Source organism: Aethalodelphis obliquidens, unplaced genomic scaffold, assembly GCF_003676395.1.
Source record: "Aethalodelphis obliquidens isolate GAN/ISIS:26980383/991018 unplaced genomic scaffold, ASM367639v1 scaffold46, whole genome shotgun sequence".
Taxonomy (NCBI): Eukaryota; Metazoa; Chordata; class Mammalia; order Artiodactyla; family Delphinidae; genus Aethalodelphis; species Aethalodelphis obliquidens.
In genome coordinates, this window is record NW_020837990.1 from 5,332,105 (window position 1) to 5,357,586 (window position 25,482).

Consider the following 25,482-nt stretch of genomic DNA (forward strand, 5'->3'; position numbering starts at 1 on the left):
TTTTTTATTCCTTGCCTACTACTTTAATCTATTCTCTCCTTTCTTCCTTTGTTGTGCCTCCTTTTAAATCTGCTTTGCTGACTTCTCTCCCCCACCAGATGATTTTGCCCACTCTCATGGCTTTAAATACTATTCTTGAACATCACCAAATTTCTCTCTCTATTCCAGACCTCTCCTTCTGAACTCCAAACTCTAATATAGCCACCCAATTGCCTGCTTGACATATCACCTTAGATGGCTCATGAGCATATCTCAAACTTAAAGTTGTCCAAAATGGAACTCTTAATTCCCCTCTCTCAATGTATTTCTCCCCACATCTGTACTCTGAATTCCCCATTTTAGTAACTGCCGCCACCAACTGACAGAGTTAATGACCACAAACCTACATCCTTGATTCTTCCCTGTCATCTTTTCTCACCCTTCTCTTGTCCAATCCACCAGCAATTCTTATTGAGTCTAGCTCCAGTCCACCTCTTATTGGTCCATTTTTCTTCCTTTCAACTTTTTCATCCTTAGTCTATACTATCTCATCTCTTACCTGGTATACAGCAGTAACCTTTTAACCTATCCCTCTACTTCCATCATTGCTACTTCCACAAGCCTAATCCATTTCCCACACAACAGCCAATACTATCACTGTAGAAGAAAAATCAGATTATGACTTTCCCGTTTTATACCTTTCCATGGCTTCCCATTACACCATCTATACACTGACTCAAACCAGAAACCTATCCAATCCATTAGCAAATCATGCTATGCTAGCTTTAAAACACAGCAAGTTCTGTCCATTTCTTTCCATCTCTACTACCACCACTTTGTTTCAAGCCATCATCATCTCTCTCCTGAACCAAAAAGATACAGGAGCTTGGTGCTGCCCCTTTCCCAGTTGTAAGAAAGGCATTCCTGGGCTTCCCTGGTGGCGCAGTGGTTGAGAGTCCGCCTGTCGATGCGGGGGACGTGGGTTCGTGCCCTGGTCCAGGAGGATCCCACGTGCCGCGGAGCGGCAGGGCCCGTGAGCCATGGCCGCTGAGCCTGCGCGTCCGGAGCCTGTGCTCCGCGATGGGAGGCCACAGCAGTGAGAGACCCGCGTACCGAAAAAAAAAAAAAAGGGCATTCCTAATGTAAGTGGGAATCTTTTCTCACCAAGCCCAAACTCCTCAACAAAAAGTTCTAAGCCACCATTATCTACCAATAGGATTTGGCACACTTGAAACCTATTTTCAGGGTGCTAGGGAAAAACTATAGCAGTACAAATACTGCTGTTAGCTTGTGAATCACCACTCTTCCACTGGAGGATAATCTGGAAACCAAAAGAATACTAGTTCAGTGGTTATAGCTTGGAAACTAATGGAAAACGAGGGAACATAAGGTTATAAGCATCATGAGAGCTGTTTACTGCTCTATCGCTGTTCTTAGAGCAGTGCCTACCACAGAGAAAATACTCACTACTATTTTTTCTTTAATGAATGGTTAGCACATAAGCTTTTAGTTATTTCTGAATTATTCCTGGCTGAATACAACAAAACCAAAATTTGACAATTTCAGTTTATAACTACCTCTAAAAAGACAACATAATTACAACAGAAAAGTTTCATCTTACTTCCAAAATGGATACAATAAGACAATGACAATTTAAAATTAACTGCACTGTATAATCCCATTCAGCTTCTACTATAACGTCCTGCGCTCTAACGAAAACAGGCGCAAAAACGAGAGTTAAAGATAAAAGGCAAGAAAGCAGCTTATGGTTTTGCTGAATTAATTTTTTATAAAGCCTAAGAAGAATGAGGGCAAATATCTTTAGAGAAGTTAATTTACCTAATATCCTCTCTAAAACAAAACCAGGAAGCAACTACATTATATACTGATAGGTACACTTATGTACACTCTTCTAGAGAATATTTAAGGGATTAACTCCTCAACATCCAGTCTGGCAACAAATTCCCTCATGTACATGGCTTTGGGGGAACAGATATGTTCCCCAAGCCATAGCAGGTTTGTTTAGAGATGACACCTTGCCCTCGCTGGACTAATCACAGCACTTAGCTTTTCTTTCCAGAGTTGACTGGTCCAGAGATAATCAATTGATCTATACCAAGCCTAAGTCAAAACTGGAACCAAGAGGTAGATGCTCTGCTACCGTAAGAAACCTGTAAGATGTAAATCTTGGGTGTAGCAGAGGCCAGATTTCCCCACAATTCAGACATTAATCTGCATTGAGAGAATGCAGTGTCCTGGTAGCATTTTCAACCATGGTTTCAGTTATTCCTGAGGCTTGCCTGCATTCTTGCCCTTAGTGCAACTCAAAATATTCACTCCTTCTAGAATATTACAAGTCTACAAATTTTCTCTCTCCCAAGAAGAAAAAGCAGGAACAAAGCATAAAAGGTCTATAACGTTCTTCTGTGATCAAAAACAAAAACATTGAGCAAAAAAATAGAAACTTTCTCAACCTGATAAAGGGCATCTATGAAAATCCCACAGTTAACATCATACTCAATGGTGAAAGACTGAAAGCTTTCCTCCTAACATCAGGAACAAGACAAGGATGTCTGCTCTCACTACTTCTATTCAACATAGGTTCTTTTCAACATATGAGGTTCCAGCCAGAGCGATTAGGCAAGAAAAAAAGCATCCACAAAGGAAAGGAAGAAGTAAAACTATCATCATTTGCATACAAATAGAGTTCATGCAAGATCATGCAAACATGATCTTATTTACATAATATTCTAGGTAATCCACTAAAAAAAACGACTACGACTAGAACCAATAGATGAGTTCTGCAAAGTTGCAGGATACAAGGTCAAATACAAAACCTCACAAAATTCAACTGTATTCTTCCCACACACCAGCAATGAACAATCCAAAAATGAAATTAAGAAAACAATTCCATTTATAATAGCATCAGAAAGAATAAAAATATTTAGGAATAAATTTAACCAAAGAGGCAAAAGACTTATACACTGAAAACAATAAAATGCTGCTGAAAGAAATTAAAGAAGACCCAAATAAATGGAAAGACATTCCATGTTCATAGATTGGGAAGACTTAGTATTGTTAAGATGGCCATACTCCCCACATTGATCTAGAGGTCCACTGCAACTCCTATTAGAATTCCAGCTGCCCTTTTGGTAGTAATATTCAGGCTAATCCTAAAATTCATTAAGAATCTCAAACGGGGCTTCCCTGGTGGCGCAGTGGTTTAGAATCTGCCTGCCAATGCAGGGGACATGGGTTCGAGCCTTGGTCCGGGAAGATCCCACATGCCGCGGAGCAACTGGGCCCGTGAGCCACAATTACTGAGCCTGCGCGTCTGGAGCCTGTGTTCTGCAACGAGAGAGGCCGCGATAGTGAGAGGCCCACGCACCGCGATGAAGAGTGGCCCCCACTTGCCACAACTAGAGAAAGCCCTCGCACGGAAATGAAGACCCAACACAGCCATAAATAAATAAATAAAGCAAACTGTCAACAAGTAAAAATAAATAAACACTATTATATAAAAAAAAAAAAAAAAAAAAAATCTCAAACGGGGTGCTTCCCTGGTGGCGCAGTGGTTGAGAGTCCGCCTGCCGATGCAGGCGACACGGGTTCGTGTCCCGGTCTGGGAGGATCCCACGTGCCGCGGAGCGGCTGGGCCCGTGAGCCATGGCCGCTGAGCCTGCGCGTCCGGAGACTGTGCTCCGCAGCGGGAGAGGCCGCAGCAGTGAGAGGCCCGCGTATCGCAAAAAAGCTAAAAAAAAAAAAAATGAGCAGAGGATTCAAACAGACATTTCTCCAAAGAACATATACAAGTGGGCAATAAACATGTAAAAAGACTGCTCATTATGTTACTCATTAGGGAAATGAAAATCAAAACCACAAAGAGATATCTACTTCATACCCAGTAAGATGTCTATAACCAAAATAATAATAATAAGTATTGGTGAGAAGTTGGAACCCCCATACATTGCTTGGGGAATGTAAAATGGTGCAGCTGCAGTGGAAACAGTTTGGTGGTTCCTCAAAATGTTAACCATAGAATTACCATATGACTCAGTAATTCCAGTCCTAGGTATATACCCAATAGAACTGAAAACATAGAGCTTCACGAAAAATTGTACATAAATGTTCATAGCAGCATTATTAATAATAGTCAAAAGTGGAAACAACCCAAATGTCCATAATCAAAATGTCAATACAATAAAATATTATTAAGCCATAAAAAAGAAAGAAGTACTATTCTATGCTACAACATGGATGAACGTGAAAACATGCTAAGTGAAAGAAGCCAGACAAAAAAGGCCACATGTTACATGATTCCACTTAAATGAAATGTCTAGAACAGGCAAATCCGCAGAGACGGAAAGTAAATATTAGTGATCACCAAAGGCTGGAGGGAAGCAGGAGTGGGTAAAGGGGAGTGACTGCTAATGAACATGGGGTTTCTTTTTGGGGTGACAGAAATGTTCTAGAATTATATAGTAGTGATGGTTGCACAACTTTGTGAACACACTAAAAACCACTAAATTATACACTTTACAAGGTAAATTTTATAGTATATGAATTATATCTCAATTTTTTAAACTGAATACAAAAAAAGCCTCCTAACAACCAAAATACAGATCGCAAAGATGGTACAGTAAAGCCACATATTTTCCTTTACTGGGAAAAAAAAAATGTATTCTCACCTCAAATTTATTTATTCTCACTTTATATATAATTTGTACAAACCTGGCTGTATGGTCAAAGCCTATAGTGGATTAAAAGCTTCATATTAGGGGAAATGAAATTGATACGGACAGACATACTGACAGTAAGGTTTTGTTAAAAAGGTAAAAGAACTTACAAGCATTGTGTGAAGCCATTTAGTAAGGGCAAATTGGTCTACGCATTTCATTAGGTTCTGGCAGTACCAATGATAAACAGCCTGATACAACAATCTATACTTATAGTAATGAAAATAATGAAGATGATTAATATAATAAGAGCTAACCCACTTATCACTTGCAACGTGCCAATCACTGTTGTAAGTACCAAACATTTAGTTACTTATTAAACTCCCAACGATCCTACAAGGAAAGTAATATTATTATCTCATTTTACAGATGAAGAAACCGAAGAATCACACAGCTAAGTTAAGTGGAAAAGTTAAGATTCAAACTAAGGCAGTTGGCTTCAGAGTCCCTCCTCTTCTTAACCAGTAGACTATTCTGCCTCTCAGTGACGAACTGTGTCATTTAAAAAAAAAAAAAAAAAAAGTCAAACAATGTTCAGTGTGTCTAAGAAGACTGAAAAATCTACAATTTTTATTCCACTATTAAAAAAAAAAAAAAAAAAAACCTGTTCTATGGCAGCCTGTTATCTATAGGAGAAAGTCTTGAGGTCAAAAAACAGCTCTTTACAATCTGACTCCAACCCATATTTCCAGCTTATCTATCTCCCCAAATTCTAGCCAAACCAGATCGCTCACGTTCCTTAAACAAACAGAGCCTGCATTTTCATGCCACTGTGTTAAAGGCCTTTTCTTCACTTCTCTGCCTAGAAAGTTCCTACTTACCCTTCAAAATCTAGCTCAAATAACACTTCCTCTGTGCCACCTTCCCCGATGCCACTAGGTAAAACTGTGTTCATACAGCATTTTGTACATATCTCTATTAAAGTATTTATCACATGACATCAGAATTGAATACTTAACTCTCCTTTTCACCGCCTAGAATTAGAACCTAGTACACTGTGGATAATAAATAAAATTTTTAAGTTTTGGTACATAATAAAGTCCAAAATTATTTTTTTAATTCAGCAATACAAAACGACAAAAGTCATGAAATTTAAATAATTTAAATGGACAAAGTTCATTTTCACATAAATGAGATGTTACAAAGGTTCCTACAGATTGAATTCAGTTACCAGAAACCTTTTTAAGAAGAAAATACTAATACTCTGGACCAAACCTGAGTAATCGGTCCCAGTAAAGGTAACATGAATAATGATGTGGGTAAAATTTTAAGTGAGAGATGAAGGTTCCCAGAATCTAAGCCAACAGAGTCAAACACTACAAGGATACCATTTAGTAAGTTAGTGCTCGGCATGCTAACTGAATGCCCTCAGAAATTACTGTCCCTCCCAATTCAAGTCACTTCTCAAGAGTAAGTTACTCCCTAAAAATTATAATAGAATTTACATTTTATTACTTGTTCCAGATGAGTTAATATTTAATTCCAACTAGACAAAACCAAACACAACTATACCATGGATACAATCAACCTGTTTCTCTCCCAGTGCATAATATACAACAACCAAGCCAATAACATATGGGACAGTCAGTATAGTTTTTAGTATTTAATAAGTACAAAAGAATACCTATTGGTCCCTCAAATGTTTATTGAATTAACTGCATTTTGCCAATTCTATCTGAAAAGTATTCTATTCTATCTTATTTGAAAAGTTACTTTACCTATAAAGGAAATGTCATTTCACTTGGCTTTATTTAAAAAACAGTTATCCGAACTACTGGCTAATTTTTTTCCTATTACCCCATACTTATAACCTACCTAATATGCTACCAGCTCGGGCAAAATCCTCTTACTGTTTACTGCCAACCCCAACTTCTTTCTTTCAGACTCTCACCTATCCACAAACTTTCATGATCTTCAGGGCCTCTGAAAGACCTACTGCCTCCAACTCATCTTCATGACTGTAAGTCACTGACTTTTCAGAGGTAAACAAATAATCAGAGCTACGGATGGATCAATACACTCCAAGGTAACCTTTTATACCAAACACAGCTTTAAGTCAAATGTCAACTTTGCATTCTATTCTTGTTGACATAAAATTAAAACCAACTCAACTATTTCTATGTGTTACCTATTCAGGCAGTCACAGACCTGAATAAATATTTGTGTAGTATTCTCCATTACCTAGGCTGAGAATTCTCCTCATACATTCTTTCTTTCCCCTCCTTGAAGAGGCTTATGGTCTGCTTAGTTTTCTTCATCAAATTCTCCATGAACACCCTAAAATACTCATTTTCTCCAAGGGTCTCCATCTTCCCCTCATATCTTGACAAGATAGTGCGGAGATGCTGGTAGGTGTCTGGCAGCAGGTCTAAGATATAAGGTGGGCTATTCTTTAGCGCCAGCTTTGGGTTCTGACACAACCGCACCACCTGCAACAAATGGAAAAGAAGGGCTATTACTTGGAGGATCTCAAGGGCAATTTCCTTTTTTAAGTTTAGAAAATTATAAAATATGTGCTCTTTTGCAGAAATACGAAAAATGCACAAGAATATAAGAAATGATCCCTAACCCACACCCACACCCACAGGCAATCACTTTACATTTTTAGTAGTCTCCCTAGAGGGTGGGTTCTTAAAACCATATCTAACAGTTCAGACAACACATAGAAGACTAAACAATTGGGGTGGGGAAGACATCCACACACATGCCTAAAAAATGCTAGATGAAGCATGGCGAATTCCTCTGAAATGCATGGCTCACGCCACAGCAGAATAAAGAAAATTTCCAGGGGCAGAAATAAAGAACGAGGCTGCCCTGGGAGGTAAACCTAGTAACGTAGGAGCCTAGAGCTTTAACAACCACTAGGGGACAGGAGCACAGAGGCCTTGGACCCAGCAAAGCGTTGAACTGAGACACCATTCCTTCCCATATAAATGCAGAACTCTCAGAATTTGCCTGGTTAATTCATTTTACCTTCTTTTACTTTCAACTTTTCTCAGTTCTTAGTTTTAAGTAGGTCTCTTTTAAAGAACATATAGTTAGACTTCTTTAATCCAATGTAACAATCTTTTTTTTTAACTGGTGAGTTTATATTTGTTGTAATGACTAATAATTTGTATTAATTCCTACCATCTTATTTAGTACTTTCCATTTATGTGGATTTTTGTGTGTCTGGAAGAGACATAAATTAGTGGGACAGAAAATTCTAGAAAAAGACCCACACATATATAGACCCTTGACATCACAAAGGAGTGATCTTTCCCAAAAACAGTAGTGGAACAATCCATATAGGAAAAAAAGAAAATCAAACTAAATCCTTACCTTACACTATGCAAAAAACAAAACAAAACAAAAAACCTAGATGGGCTCTAGACCTAAATGCGAAAGGCAAATAAAGCTTTAGAAGACAAGAAAACTATCTTTCATTACTTCATGATGGAGAAAAAATTCTTAAACAGGACCATAAAAAACATTAATAAAGGAAAATATTAATTAAATTCTACTATACTCTAAAAGAACTTCTAAGATACCACAAAAGAGTAAAAACACATGTACAAAATCAGAGAAGGTATTTACAATATGTATATATCCAGACATACATATCCAGAATATATAAAGAACATCTACAAATCAGTAAGATAGGGACTATCTTTTTTTTTTTTTTTTTTTTTTTTGGCTACACCGCGCAGCACACGGGATCTTAGTTCCCCGACCAGGGATCAAACCCGTGCCCCCAGCAGTGGAAACATGAAGTCCTAACCACTGGACCACCAGGGAATTCCCAAAAATGGACAAAAGACTTGAATAAAAACTTGACAAAAGATATCCAAATAACCAATAAACATATGAAATTGTGCTTAATCTCATTAATCATTTTAATTTCATTAAAATGACAATTGTAAGCTCTCAATTAGATACTATCACTACACACACCAAATTGGCAATGCCAACCACTGGCAAGGAGCAAGGACCTTCAAATACTGCTGGTGGGAATCTAAACTAATAAAACCACCCTGGAAGATAGCTCGGCACTGTATGGTCAGGCTAAAGACTTATATGCCCTACAAACCTGCAGATCTCCGCCTGGAAAGGTATACTGGGATACACATACAAAAATGTGTAACAACTAACAACTGCAAACAACCCAGATGTCCATCAACAGTAGAGTGGATAAACTGTAGTATATTTAGTAGCAACAATACACTACCACGTGGATGCTCCTCTCAAACAAAGTAAATCTAAAGAAACCAGAAACAAAATATTTACATTACAATTACATGTATATGACTACATTACTATTACAAAGATATCCCTCTAAACTATATTGATGCAATATGCATACATAGGTGGTAAAAATATAAGTAACAGAAAGAAAATAATTTTACTTTACTTGTAGCTGATATAACTGTCCATGAATAAAATGAAAGAATTGACAAAACATTAGAAACAAAACAGTTTAATAGGTTGCTGGATTCAAAACTGATATACCAAAAAAAAAAAAAAACCAAAATGGCATTCATAAAAATTTTATAAATAATTTTAAAATGTAATTTTAATTGCTGCCATTTTGAATGGCATAAATAAAAATTTAAGGTTCCTAGGAATATAGCTAACAAAAAATGTGTAACACTCTTATGAAGAAAACTACAAAACTTCTCTGAAGAACATAAAAACAGAAATTAATGAAGAACCCTATCATGTTTAAGGAGACGTCAGTTCTCCCCCAAATTAGTATATAAATGCAGTGCAATTCCTATCAAAATTCCAAAAAAGATTTTTCATGGAACTTAACAAGTTGATCCCAAAACCCATACGGAAGAAAAAGAGACCAAAACCAGCCAAGCCTATTTTGAAAAGTCACAAAGTAGGTGGTAGTTACCCAATGAGTTATCAAGACTTTTTTAAATCTTATAATTAAAATAGTGTGATGTTGACCAAAGACAGATAAATGGCCAAATGGAAAAGAAGAGAGCCCAAACAGAGACACGCATGTATGGAAATTCAGCATCAGAAGTGGCATTACAAATCAGTTCAAGAGGAATTCCCTGGAGGTCCAGTGGTTAGGACTAGGTGGTTCCATTGCAGAGGGCACGGGTTCGATCCCTGGTAGAGGAACTAATATCCCTCATGCCGTTCAGTGTGGCCAAAAAAAGAAAAAAGAAAAAAACACACAGAAATCAGTTCAAGAGAAAAACTACTGGAAAACTGGTTATCCATATGGGAAAAAAAATTACATCCCTTACAGGTTACATGAAAAGTAAAGTTCAGATGAATTAAAGATCTTGTGTGGAGAAAAAACTTTAAAGCTTTTAGAAAAAAATTTGGAAAATATTTGTTGAACTTTATGATCTCAGAGAGGAAGTATTTCTTAAGACACAAAAGCAAATCATAACCATAAACAAAACAAAATGACAACCCACAGGAGAAAATATTTGCAAACAAAGCAACCGACAAGGGATTAATCTCCAAAATATACAAACAGCTCATACAGCTCAATATCAAAAGAACAAATGACCCAATCAAAAAATGAGCAGAAGATCTAAATAGACATTTCTCCAAAGACATATAAATGGCCAAAAAGCACATGAAAAGATGCTCAACATCACTATTAGAGAAATGCAAATCAAAACTACAAAGAGGTATCACCTCGTACTGGTCAGAATGGCCATGATCAAAAAATCTACAAATAATAAATGCTGGAGAGGGTGTGGAGAAAAAGGAATCTTTCCACACTGTTGGTGGGAATGTAAATTGGTACAACCATTATGGAGAACAGTATGGAGGTTCCTTAAAAAACTAAACACAGAACTACCATATGATCCAGCAATCCCACTCCTGGGCATATATCTGGAGAAAAACATAATTTGAAAAGATACATGCACCCCCATGTTCACTGCAGCACTATTTACAGTAGCCAAGACATGGAAGCAACCTAAATGTCCATTGACAGAGGAGTGGATAAAGAAGATGTGGTACATATACACAATGGAATATTACTCAGCCATAAAAAAGAACGAAATGATGCCATTTGCAGCAACACAGATGAACCTAGAGATTGTCATACTGAGTGAAGTAAGTCAGACAGAGAAAGACAAATACCATATGATATCACTTTTATGTGGAATCTAAAGGAATGGTACAAATGAACTTATTTACGAAACAGAAATGGAATCACAGATGTAGAAAACAAACTTATGGTTACCAGTGGGGGAAAGGGGAGAGAGGGATAAATTGGGAGATTGGGATTGACATATACACACTACTATATATAAAATAGATAACTAATAAGGACCTACTGTATAGCACAGGGAACTCTACTCAATACTCTATAATGACCTATATGGGAAAAGAATCTAAAAGAGTGGATGTATGTATACGTATAACTGATTCACTTTGCTGCACACCTGAAGCTAACACAACATTGTAAATCAACTATACTCCAATTAAAAAAATATTTTTAAATCATAAATGCAAAGACTGATTAGTTTGACAACACTAACATTTTAGTAACGATAGATCATAAGAACTACTGAACTACTTTTTCCTTTTTTCCATTTGTTTAAAAAAAATCAATGCAATTATAATACTGTATTATTTTTTTCAACATCCTTTTTATTTTCTTCTTGGTAAACTGCACTTTCATCAACGAAATATCCTTCTTTAGAAACACTTCTTGCCTTAAAGTCCCCTTTAATGTATCTAATATAGCTAAACCAACTTTCCTGGGTTGGTGTTTGCATGGTGTATCTTTTTCCATTCTTCTATCTTCAAACTTTCTGTATTCTTACATTTAATGCATGACTTTGTCATGCAGAATATAGCTGGTTTCCTTCTAATTCTGACGATCTCTGATTTTAACCAATTTGACCTGTTTACACTTCAACTATGAAACTGTTATTATGGTAGGTCAAATACTGGCAATTTCATATGGTTCACTTAATAAGTACTGATCCTATAATAAATAATAAAATAATTTACTATTTGTTTCCTATGTATCTCTCCTGTTTCATCTTCCTTTACCTCCCCTTTCTTGCCCTCTTCCGGTTTAAGCATTTTTTTATTTTCCCAATTTTCTCCCCCAACAGCTTGCCAAATATATATTCTTTTACTACTCTTTAAAAGAATACCTTAGTAATTATAAAATGCATCTCTGAGTCATTAAATCTTATATAAAGTAGTACTTTTACCGCTTCCCAGACAACGCAAGGAACTTGGGACACTAACTCCATTTACTCTTTTCAAGTTATGTGCTATTACTATCACACATTTTAATTCCATATATCATATAAAGTCCACAAGTCATTATTATTACTATTACTTCTGTTATTATTTTATACGGCCAATATTCATTCACATTTACCCACACAACCCCCCTTCCCAATGCTCTTCACTGCATCTGAAATCATTTTCCTTCAGCCTAAAGAACATCCTTTAGTATTTATTTCCTTTAGGGTATAGGCTGCTGGCTACAAATTCTCCTCAGTTTTTGTTTATCTCAAAACATCTTTATTTTGTAACCACTTTCAAAGGCTATTTTCCCTGGATAAGAATTGGCAGTTATTTTCTGTCATCATTTTATAGCTACAGGCATACCTCGGAGATATAGCAGTTTCGGCACCAAACCTCTGCAATAAAGGGAGTACGGCAATGAAGCAAGAATTGCAATAAAGCAACTCACACAAAATTTTTGGTTCCCCAGTGCATATAAAAGTTATGTTTACACTATACTATAGTCTATTAAGTGTACAAGACATAGTATTATTAAAAAACAATGTACATACCTTAATTTAAAAATGCTTTATTACTAAAAAATGCTAATCATCAACTGACAACACAGGGTTGCCACAAACCTCCAATTTACAAAAAAACGCATTATCTGTTAAGTGCAATAAAATGAAGTGCAATAAAATGAGAAATGCCTTCTAGATGCCACTGTCACTGTTGAAAAGTCAGGCTGTTAGTCTCACTGTTGCTCCTTTGAAGATAAAATGTCTCATTCTGTGGTTGCTTTTAAGATTTCTCTTTGCCTCGGGTTTTCAACAGTTTTACTACGATGTGCCCAGGTATAGTTTACTCTGGATTTTTCCTGGTGTTTATAGAGCTTCAGTTTGGAACTTGATAATTTCTGTCAGTTTTGGAAAATTCTCAGCCAATTTCTCATCAGATATTGCTTTTGCCCCATTCTCTTTCCTCTCTCCTTCTGAACTTCAAGTACTGATACATAAGACCTTTACTCAATATTCCATATGCCTCCCATACTCTTTTCTGTATTCTCCATCCTTTTGTCTCTCAATGCTTCAGTCTGGATTTTTTTTTTCTGACTTACCTTCTACCTCACTAATTTTTCCTTCAGCTTTATGCTATTAAACCCACCCACTGAGTTAACAATCAGTTCTTGTGTTTTTCAGTTCTAGAATTTCTATTTCATTATTTACCATTTCAGATCTCTGACAAAATTATCTATTTTATCTTTTTTTTTTTTTTTTTTGGCGGTACGCGGGCCTCTCACTGCCGTGGCCTCTCCCGTTGCAGAGCACAGGCTCCAGATGCGCAGGCGCAGCGGCCATGGCTCACGGGCCTAGCCGCTCCGCGGCATGTGGGATCTTCCCGGACCGGGGCACGAACCCGTGTCCCCCGCATCGGCAGGCGGACTCTCAACCACTGTGCCACCAGGGAAGCCCTCTATTTTATCTTTAATTCTTCTAACACATTAATCATAGATATAAGTCCATGACTGATATCTCAAATATCTGTATCCCCTGTATGTATCTTTTATCAATCTTTCCTGTTGGTTTTCAGTTGTAGTTTGTTTTTTCGTAAGCCTAATTATTTTTTATTGAGTGCTGAACACTGTATATAAAAACTTATAGAGACAATCTGAGGCTACGGATGATGTTATTCAGAAAGGATTTACTTTTTTTTTTTTTTTGCGGTACGCGGGCCTCTCACTGCTGTGGCCTCTCCCGCTGCGGAGCACAGGCTCCGGACGCGCAAGCTCAGCGGCCATAGCTCATGGGCCCAGCCGCTCCGTGGCATGTGGGATCTTCCCAGACCGGGGCACAAACCCATGTCCCCTGCATCGGCAGGCAGACTCTCAACCACTGCGCCACCAGGGAAGGCCAGAAAGGATTTACTTTTGCTTCTAGCAGTCAGATTTGGCTAGGGACACTAGGAATTCCAGGTCATCTTAATCTAACCCAAAATTGAGAAGATTAAAAAGCTGGGCTTCAGTCTTCAGTGCCCTGTAAAGACTGGTTTACTTCTGTTTCACCCTTACTCCTACAGTTCAGGCCCTCAGGGACCCAACCCCAAAACCTAGAGTGTTTCCCAGGGCCCTCCACCTTGGCAGGCCCTAATTCCAATTTTTTGTCCTCCTTGACATGAGCATTTTTTTTTTTTTTTTTTGACATGAGCATTTTGAAAACTCTATTCAGCCTCTCAGCTATCACTTCCAGAATCAGCAATGACCTCATGGAAAAGGCAGCCTCAAAAATAAGGCTTACCTCTCAGAGCTTTCCTTATCTTCCAGAACCTGGCCTCTAATTCCTCACTGCCTTCATAGCTCTTCAACATCTTCTAGCTTTTCTAGTTGCCAGCAGTATTATTTGGTTCGAAACAGCCTAGTCTAACAATGGTAGAAGCAGAAGTCTGACTTCTTACTCTTTAATATTTTAAAATGCCTATTTTCTTGCATCACCAAAAGCTCATTATAAACTTTTTAAAGATGTCTAAATGATTCCACTCTATAGACATACCATATCTTAAACCATCCCCTCCACTTTAACATTTATACTGTTTTTAAGTCTTTGCTATTACAAGTATCGCTGTGATGAACATCTTTGGGCATTTTATTCTTCTAAACATCAGATTATTTCCGTAGGATAGATCCCCCAGAAGTGGAATCACTAGGTCCACCTGGAACAATTGCAAAATTCCAATTTAATTACTAATGTCTCTTCAAATGATGTAAGACAGTATTAAAATTTTTAAACTAAATATTTTATCCTCTGTACATCATTTCCTGTACTCTTGAAAAAGAGCCCTATATAAGCCTGGCAAATAAAGACAAGCTGAATCAACAAAAATATATGATTTATGAATGTTTTAACAGTGTTTTAGGAAGCTGCTCATCCTATCAAGGGTTTCAAGCCAAAAGGGAACAACATAGTCAAGAAAAAAAGACTCTACCTCAGAAGACAGCTATATTCTAAATGCAACAGAGTTAAGAACTCATACCAATTAAAATAAATAGTACCCAATTTATAAGTGTTACATTCCAAAACCTCATTTGGAAGAATATATTCAGAATATATTTTTACAGGATATATATTTATAATAAAAATATTAAAATGGTAGGTTCTTAAATAGTCCATGGAGGGAGTTAGGGGAGACTGATGTTGAGACTAAGAGATCAAGATTCAGCAAAGACTACAAGAGGTACATGATCGAAGGTTTCTATCTTCAGAGAATACTGAGCATGTTTTATATGGAAAAAGAACCAGAAGAGAAAAAGATAAATTAAAAGAAAATGGAAAACGGGATCTACAACACAGCTAGAGCACTAAACACCCAATACCATTAAAAGAAGGGACACCTCCTTCCTTTAAAACAGGAAGAAAGGGAATGAGGACAGGTTTAGACAGATACAGATTCAGAGATAGGAAGGCAGTACGTTTAAGAAGATTGCACCTGATTTTGATTTTTCTCAACGTATCCATTCAACAAATATATGTCAGGCACTGGGACGCAGAAGTAAAAATACGATACCCCTGAATCTGAGAGGAATCAGGCAATAAACAACAAAAAGGAAATCAACAAGAAAAATATCAGGTTCTATACAGACAATTAAAATAGAATAATAAGAAAATGCTGGACGACTACTTTAGCACAGTGAGTAGGGAAAGCTTCTCTGAGGTGAATTTAGGCTAAGAGTTAAAATTACAGGAAGGAGCCCGTCATGTAGAATCAGCAGAAGAGTAGCCCAAACAGAGGGAACAACTAATCCAACAGCCCTATGAGAATAGGTTTGGATTTGAGGAATAGAAAGGTCAGTGAGACTAAAGTGTAGAGAGCGAGGTGAAGAGGGTCATTAAGGGAGAGATGTGGAGTATCAGGGAATTAACAAGGAGACAGTATGATGAAGACTAAAATATAAGCTTTTATGTGTTGAATTAAAATTAAAATGTTTTAGTATCTTGACAAGATCACACCAAATAGCCACATCAGAATGTCCTGTTTCAGTCATTTACCTTCAGTAAATTTCTTAACCTCTGAGCCTCAGTTCTTTTACCTGTAACACAGCGATAATACCCACCTCATAATAAATGTTTATGAAAGGACTGCAGAGTTTCCAATAAAGTAGACATTCAATGCCAGTTCCCTCCCCATTTCCATACAACTCGACCAGGTTTATCTGCAGGTTAGGCAGGAATTATCTATTGAAGACAGAATGTTAGACCTCACATCACCCTTTGTTGACTCCCAGAAACTGACACCCTTATTCCTACCATCTGGCCATGCCACAGCTACCCTTCCAATCCTGCATGGTCTCTGACTACTTGGTAACCAAGGAATAGAGAAAAGGCAGCAGGCCACCCAAGAACAGGGTGACCAACAATCTGCAAAAACTACAGTATCCACTCCTTCAAAGGTCCAAAGCAAGCAGAGCTCCCCCCAAATTATTTACATTTATATCCAGAGCTACACATGCCAACCCATAATATATTCTCCCTATTTAAAGGCAAATGCATTAACATTAAGAATTCAGGTTAAAATGCATTATTCGCCTAATACCTCTGGAAAAAAAGGTATACTTCCTTTCAACAACAACAAAACTAAACTAAAATTGCTCTGCCCAACCTATAGTAAGCAATTAATAAACGCTGATTGGGCTTCCCTGGTGACGCAGTGGTTGACAGTCTGCCTGCTAATGCAGGGAAAACGGGTTCGAGCCCTGGTCTGGGAGGATCCCACATGCCGCGGAGCAACGAGGCCCGTGAGCCACAACTACTGAGCCTGCGTGTCTGGAGCCTGTGCTCCGCAACGGGAGAGGCCACAACAGTGAGAGGCCCGCATACCGCAAAATAAATAAATAAATAATAAAATAAAATAAACGCTGATTAATGACAATGACCTGAAAAAACATATTACCCCTCATAACAGATTTAAAATATCATGAGTTTTTAAATGTCTCCCAAACACTTGATTAGTTCGCATTTTCAAACTACTATCAGGTACGTTCCACAAATGTTATCTGTCCCTCCTTAGAATGTGACCTTGTAAAGATCAACTGTAGGTTAAATACCTGCTTTTCTCAAGATCTTTCAAAGACAAATCAATCACAAGACCAGGGAAATCAGCATTCCTTAACACTAACACAGACCATAAAGTAAGTATATAGGTAGAGCAACTCTTTTGACATTAAAATCTTCTGTAAAGAAAAAAAAAAATTCCCTAAATATTTATAACCTCTAGGGAAAAAGTTTCCAAAAGGCTTTGTGAATAATTCAAGTCAATAGTTAACAAACATCAAAAGCCAAAAGAACCTGCCTTTATCAGTGAATGTTAAATTGGCAGTTTTAGTTAACCTCTAAAGCACAAATGTGCATTCTGAGCGTAAAAAATTCACCAAAAAATTTCCGAAAGATACTTTCCTGCTTAGTCTGTTCTCAATTTTATTTTGCTTTCCAAGTCTTACAATAGCAAAAATGCCTTCCTTTTGTTTACTTCTGCCTGTACATTTACAGCATCATTCAGAACAATGTCAAAAAGAAATATGCTTAGCTCTGGGAAACCAACAGTATCCTTGCACAGCTGCTATATACTCCATTCATAATAGCTTCCTCACTGGCCTAGCTCCTCCCTTTGCTTCTGCCAAGGGCTCAATGGTCAATAGAAAAAATTTGGAAAGTGCTATGATTACAATAAAGAGGAGTAAAATTATGTTTGGAAATTGCTAAATTTTTAAAAACAGAAAAGTTACAGAGAACAGTGCCTATGCCTAATTCTGTTCTGAACACAGAATCTTTTCTAACACTAAGGAATTGTATTTCTAACTAGGCAGAAAACTATAAGCATATATGACTGTGAATGACTAAGTATTTTTATCTCTGTAGACCTTAACTTATCCATGGAATCATTTTTCATTTCAAACTTTTTCATATGTTAAAAAGCATGATTAAAATAAGCACTAAGCTTCAAAAGCAAGTATTCAGTATGGTGAGCTATACATAAAACACATAAAATTTGATTACAGTTTTAAAAGAATCAGTTGCTCAAGAGAACAGGAGGTACAGCAGAAAGGACACCAGGGTAGGAGTCCAGAGACCTGGGTCTTAGTCTGGTGACTGACATTAACTGGCTATGTGACCCTGGGCAAGTTACTCATCTCTCTGGGTCTCTCTCCCTCTATAAATTAAGAGTTAGATCAATTAATTTCTTTTCTTAAAGTTTCAAGTTTTAGAAATTAATCAACTCAGAAACTTGAAGAGATTTAACAGTTTTACAAGTGTAACTACACAGTGAAGCTTTTAAATGAAAACTTATGACAGTTTTTCAAAGAGAAATCAGAAACCCATACTTTTTTTAAAAGAAACATATCATCACTAGATAATGGCTCCAAGAAAAAAAAGTCTTTTACTTCTAATTACTCTTCTCCATTACTGATTTATCAAAACCCATTCAGGGACTTGAACTGTAATTACTACCCAACACTTCTCAAGTACCTCCCAACACTATTTATTTAAAGCACTATGTCACTTACAACTAATTACCAATCTCATTACTTTCATTTATCACATTAATTGCAGAAAAAAAAAATACAGCCAGTACAATGTAGGAAATTAAATAACCGACATGTGCTAACAGCTTAACCATGCAGTTTTTATACAGGGATTCTGTTTTTAAAAGGAAAATATAATTCTCTTCTCAGACTTATCAGTGCAACTTCAAACCAATACTTAGCATGAACAAGAGATTAAATGATTTTAGCATCATTTTTGGATGTCAGACCCTAATTAAGGCACAACTGTGAATTAGGATATTGTGGAGTTCTCTGCTTGGTCTAGTCCCTCCTCAGTCCCAATCCTCTCTGGTCTCAAGGATTAAGTAAAGATTTGCCTAATGATTCCCACAGGGGGTTCCCTGATCCCTTTGAACACCTTCAGTTATATCACCAGTTTGCAAGTATGAGGACTGAGTCATCCTTAACTCCCTAGCACCCAGCAAAAAGTTCATGTTTAATGAAAGTGTGATGGTGGAAAAGGTGCCAACGTAATTTTCACCTAAAGTAACTAGGAATCAGCTACCATATTTAAATCAACAAACTAGACAAGGATTGTGGATGAAAGCAGACTTTTTGGAAGGCAATGTGCCAATATATACTTTTCAAACTTTAATGTATGATTCCTTTGACCCAGTACATTTCATTTCTAGAAGTTTATTCTAAAGAATGTTTAGCAAATGCATAATAGTCACTGCAGCATTGTTTCTAGTATTAAAAATCAGAAATAACCTAGAAGACTATCAATATGAATTTGTTAAATAAACATATATATCCATATTATAAAATCTTATACACCCCTTAAAAAAAGAATTCAGGACTTCCCTAGTGGCGCAGTGCTTAAGAATCCACCTGCCAGTGCAGGGGACATGGGTTCCAGCCCTGGTCTGGGAAGATCCCACATGCCGCAGAGCAACTGAGTCCGTGCGCCACAACTACTGAGCCTGCACTCTAGAGCCCGCGAGCCACAACTACTGAACCCGCGTGCCACAACTACTGAAGCCCACCTGCCTAGAGCCCATGCTCCGCAACAAGAGAAGCCACCGCAATGAGAAGCCCATGCACTGCGACGAAGAGTAGCCCCTGCTCACTGCAACTACAGAAAGCCTGCGCACAGCAACAAAGACCCAATGCAGCCATAAATAAATAAATAAACAAATTTATAAAAAATAATTATTCAGGGAGACCTACATGTAGTATTAACATGGATAATCTCCATAATGTAGCAAAAAAAATTTTTAATTCTAGAAGCATTTTTGTTTAAAAATCCCACTTTTGCTTAAAAATGTGTAATTTTATAAGTATGTATTACTTTCCAAATTTAAGAACATAATAATTAACACCTTTTAGGGAGGGTGGGAGGGAGGGAGACGCAAGAGGGAAGAGATATGGGAACATATGTATATGTATAACTGATTCACTTTGTTATAAAGCAGAAACTAACACGCCATTGTAAAGCAATTATACTCCAATAAAGATGTAAAAAAAAAAAAAAGCAACTGTGGTATGGGGCCTTGCTACTTGAAGTGTGATCCCTGTCAGCAACACAGAATCTCAGGCCCTACATCAGATCTACTCAGACTCTATGTTTTAACAAGATCCCCAGATGATCTGAATTCATGTTAAAGTCTGAGAGGCACTGGCTTATAAGAATCACTTAGAGGGACTTCCCTGGTGGCACAGTGGTTAAGAATCCACCTTCCAACGCAGGGGACACGGGTTCGGGCCCTGGTCCGGGGAGATCCCACATGCCGTGGAGCAACTAAGCCCGTGCGCCACAACTACTGAGGCTGCGCTCTAGAGCCCATGAGCCACAAGTACTGAGCCCGCGTGCCAGAACTACTGAAACCCGTGAGACTAGAGCCCATGCTCCGCAACAAGAGAAGCCACCACAATGAGAAGCCCCCGCACTGCAAAGAAGAGTAGCCCCACTCGCCGCAACTAGAGAAAGCCCGCGTGCGGCAACGAAGACCCAATGCAGCCCAAAATAAATAAATAAATAATCTTTTAAAAAAAGAATCACTTAGAGTCTGAACAGCAGTTCAAGATCCACATAAAAAAACAAAAGTATCAGTTGGGTGGTTTATGTTATTACTTAAACTCTCTGAATCTGTTTCTTTCTCATAAGACACATTATTTTGAAATTTTTGCTGTATCAGATGTGAAATTGTAAACTGCTCAGCAATATAAGGAATTATTAGAACTTGGTTATCAGTCTTAGTGAGTAAATGCTAAAAAGGCAACAACTTGCTCAAGTCATAAATCTTTCAAGGGCAATGCTATCCATCCAGCCTTCTCGGAGCTGCTTAGAAAAAGGGACTGGAGGGATGGACCCCAAACAGTAGACACTGGTTACCTCTGGAGAGGGCAGTCATTTTGCGGTATGAGAGTAAATGGAGACCTTTACATTTTGTTCTGCATATTTTATGGTTCATAAATTGTTTTTCACAAAGAGTGCTACACCTGTGTACTGCTATTCAAAGTAGCTCTAAGAAAGAAGGAGGCAGGAATTAGTATCCCATCCCCCTCAATGAAGTAGCAGTGAGTTGGCCTCATTTTAAGATTTCTTGTGGTTGATCCCAGAGCAAGAGGGAAGGTCAGTGGTGGCTGTAAGAAGGCACCCAAGGCAGAGGAGTCTGCTAAGCAAGACTCGCCACCCATCCCAAATGTTGCAGAGGGGAGACCCAGGGTCATTGCTGATTTAGGAGTTTCTATGGCAATGACATTCCATCTCCTAGGGCTTGAATCCCCAGTGGGTGTGTACCACCAATACCATCACTGCACCCCTTTCCCCTCCTCCTTTTGGAAGCTGCTGCAGGAAGGAACATTGTGGGGACAGAGCTGAGGCTGGCTTCCAGTGCTCCTGGTTGACTACTCCCACCTATTTCCTTCCAGCACAAAATGTGCTAATCATGAAAACATTTCACAATGACTTGCTTGTTATAATCCCCCTCTTCCAACAAACCTAACGATCAGAATTAATTCTAAGATCAGAATTACCAACTTCATTGGAAAATGTGATTGAAATTTAGACTCAGTTTTCAAACTAATGCTTAGTCCATTTTTCTTTTAATGCTCTAGGTTAGTTATTAGGGGGGTGATTTTCATAGTATAAACATTATCCGTATGTTTGACTATAACATGAACTCCACTGAAAGTAAAGACTTGGGGACCAATCTGCCCATATGTATACAGCCAACAAACAACATATTAAAAACAGGTTGTACTACAGCAAGGGTCACCAAAAACTTCAACCAAAGCCATGAAATGAACGGGGCAGATTACGTTCTTCCCTGGCCTAACCCTACTTTTATTCCATATACCCTTCAAAATTTCTATCATGAATCACATGAAATGCTCAGTGAGCTCACATTTCATAGGGAACTAGGGAGAATTTTACATCCCTTGGGGGAATTTTTAATAGGCATGAAAACAACACAACCTTTTTGTTTACAATGACTGTATATTACCCTTATAACCAAAAAAGGTAAAACTACTTTTAGTAAATGTTACTGTAATTAAACACTCAAAAAAAAAAAAAAAAGATTCCCTACCTGATCCTCCTAATTAATCACATAGAAAATGTGGGAACATGTTTTGATCTCATTTTACTTTGTTAAAATGTTTGCACTTCATTCAGCACGTACTATGTGTTAGGCACAGGAACTGATGTTAAGACAGTCTTGGGACTTCCCTGGTGGCGCAGTGGTTAAGAATCCGCCTGCCAGTGCAGGGGACACATGTTCGAGCCCTGGTCCGGGAAGACCCCACATGCCACGGAGCAACTAAGCCCGTGCGCCACAACTACTGAGCCTGCGCTCTAGAGCCCACGAGCCACCACTGCTGAGTCCGCACACCTAGAGCCCGTGCTCCGCAACAAAGAGAAGCCACCGCAACGAGAAGCCCGCACACCGCAACGAAGAGTAGCCCCCGCTCGCCACAACTAGAGAAAGCCAATGCACAGCAACGAAGAACCAGTGCAGCCAAAAATAAATTTTAAAAAAAGACAAAGCCTTGATCCTGAAGAGCTCTAGTGGAGGGAGAGACAGATGAAATAAAAAGTGGTAAATGCTATCACTTTTTTTTTTAATGAATCCCAATACCTTTATTTTTAATCACAAATTCCTGGGTGACTAAAATTCCTAGAGTTAAAATTAAATTGGGAAGGGGCTGACTACCAGAAAATAAACACCTACTTTATTAATACAATAGCAACAGAAAGGGTTTCCAATTTTTAGAAGAAAAATAACATGAACCAGCACCACCTGGTGGGTGTTACAAGATGAAATGCCCACATTTATTGTACTGAGAGCCCCCCACCGCACTGCAGATGTTTCATCAAGGACAGCTGCCATCAGAGCTGAATGGCATGAATTAAGTGCAATGGGAGAATAACGTGTACAAACTTCCATGATAACCATGCAAAGTAACCAGTCCACATAATTTGAAGAGACACAAACCCTTAACTTAAAAGAAGAGATTTCTTTTAATGGTACTAGTTAAACACCACGTTAACATCATTCAAGAGAACATCTACTTTGCCTGAGTGTGTGAATGGCGGGTGTGAGAGTGTGTGTGTGTGCGTGTGTGAGAATTGCTGTTGTATACCTACACAGGTCACTTTCTGAAAAATGACTTTTGTTATCAAGACTTTGTTGTATACCTGAGAAGTCACTGTATGGAGGAAATAACTAAGCCTTAGGAGGTGGGTAATCCTGGATTCCAAGTCAAGCTCCCCTATTAACTAGGTTACATAACCTCTCTGAGGCTAAGTATGCATAAAATAGGGATGATACCGCCAAAGAACTACTGAAAGAAAGAAATAAGTTTAATGTAATTAAAAATGATTCCCACCCCCATACCTTTTCCTTTCAGAATTCCTTTGGGGCACACAAAGCAGTTTAACAAATATTTACAATGCACTTACTATTGTGTAAGGCCTTGTGACTGGACACTGCAGGAGATAAAGAGATTACAGTTGCTGTCCTCGTGGAGTTTACAATCTTCAGAGGTTAAGATAGAGAAGAAATATGTACATGATGTTTAAACTTAAGAGATCCCATATCACTTTGAACACACAGTCACTTATCACTATAATGTAATCTCCTGGAATATAAGAATTTACACCTAGCACTACTATGCTCCTGATTTAGTGAGCGTGCAAGCATAGGAAGAAAGGTAAGAAGAAAGGGAGAAAAGAGTCCAATGAAATACACCGATTCATAAATTCTATTAAGTGCATCTTATTTCCAAAATACAGGAAGTTACTTAAGGTGCTTTTTTTTAGGGCAAGCAGGAGAAGGTAGGTAGCAGAAAGATTATCTTTTTACAATGCTTTTTTAAACCCATGCTTTAAAGGAAAGCATTTTTCCCATAAATTATAGTCCATTAAATAAATGAACACCTGGGCTTCCCTGGTGGCGCAGTAGTTGAGAGTCCGCCTGCCGATGCAGGGGACACGGGTTCGTGCCCGGTCCGGGAAGATCCCACATGCCGCGGAGCGGCTGGGCCCCTGAGCCATGGCAGCTGAGCCTGCGCGTCCGGAACCTGTGCTCCACAGCGGGAGAGGCCACAGACGTGAGAGGCCCGCGTACCGTACGGGGGGGAAAAGAAAAAAAAAAAAAAAAAAAAAAAACGAACACCTTAAGGTTTTACTAACATAAGCTAATTTAAAATAAAAACATAGCATGGACCTAAAATACTGCCAGCATGATGCTCTGCTTCAGAGGTGGACAAACTATAGCCTGCAGCCTTTTTTGTAGACCTGCAAGATAAGAATGGCTTTTACTTTGCGGTACGCGGGCCTCTCGCTGTTGTGGCCTCTCCCGTTGCGGAGCACAGGCTCCGGACGCGCAGGCTCAGTGGCCATGGCTCACGGGCCCAGCCGCTCCGCGGCATGTGGGATCCTCCCGGACCGGGGCACGAACCCGTGTGCCCTGCATCGGCAGGCGGACTCTCAACCACTGCGCCACCAGGGAAGCCCAGCTTTTACAGTTTTAAGGAGTTGTAAAAACAACAGGAAGAATATAGTGGGCTTCCGTGGTGGTGCAGTGGTTAAGAATCCGCCTGCCAATACAAGGAACAAGGGTTCGATCCCTGGTCCCACATGCCGCGGAACAACTAAGCCCATGCACCACAACTACTGAGCCTGTGCTCTAGAGCCCATGAGCCACAACTACTGAGCCCGCGTGCCTACAGCCCGTGCTCCACAATGACAGAAGCCACCGCAATGACAAGCCCACGCATTGCAACAAAGAGTAGGCCCTGCTCGCGGCAACTAGAGAAAGCCCGTGTGCAGCAATGAAAACCCAACACAGCCAAAAATAAATAAATAAAATAAATTTATTTTTTAAAAAAAAGAATATAGGACTGCATATGTGGCCAGCAATGCCTAAAGTATTTACTATCTGTCCTGTGACAGAAAGTTTGCCAACTCCCACTCTACTTCATAACGGAATTTTGAGTCTCTCACTAAATTAAATACCTTGATACTTCTACATTTACATTCAAGGCAATTTATATGATTGCTCTCTCCACTCCCCTGCCCTGCTGTCTCTTTACTTACTAGCCACTTTCTTCACATACAAGTATCCTCACAAATATTAATTACAATATACCGAGGTGGCAAAAAAAACCCCTAGAGGCTGACCACATCTTCTGTTTAATAGCAAGCATTCTAGCACAAGCATTTTTCCAAGAATGAGTTTAAGTTCTGCAATGGAATAGTAAATTGGGCCTATGTTGACCAGAACCCATGACTTATGCCAACTTCTCCATCCGTATACATCCAATATTGGAGAAGAGGAGACAGTTCCCAGGGCTAAACCAATAAACTGATTAATAATAGGCTGGGATAATATTCACCTAGCTTCAACGACAAGGTTAAAACAGATATGAGATGGTGACTTAGAGCTAAAGTCAATAAATGTGTGGGACATCTATAGATCTGACACTAAGTTCTTCTCCACTTATATCATATGGCATGAA

General features: G+C 38.5%; 1 protein-coding gene across 1 annotated transcript in view; it reads right to left on the reverse strand.

The window, feature by feature from the left end:
* Positions 1 to 25,482, reverse strand: part of CBL (Cbl proto-oncogene) — an 88,996-nt gene that overhangs the window by 60,766 nt on the left and 2,748 nt on the right. The window contains exon 2 of the mRNA XM_027082059.1: positions 6,897 to 7,144. Coding sequence (XP_026937860.1) covers positions 6,897 to 7,144 — 248 coding nt within the window. The remainder of the gene's footprint in view (positions 1 to 6,896; positions 7,145 to 25,482) is intronic.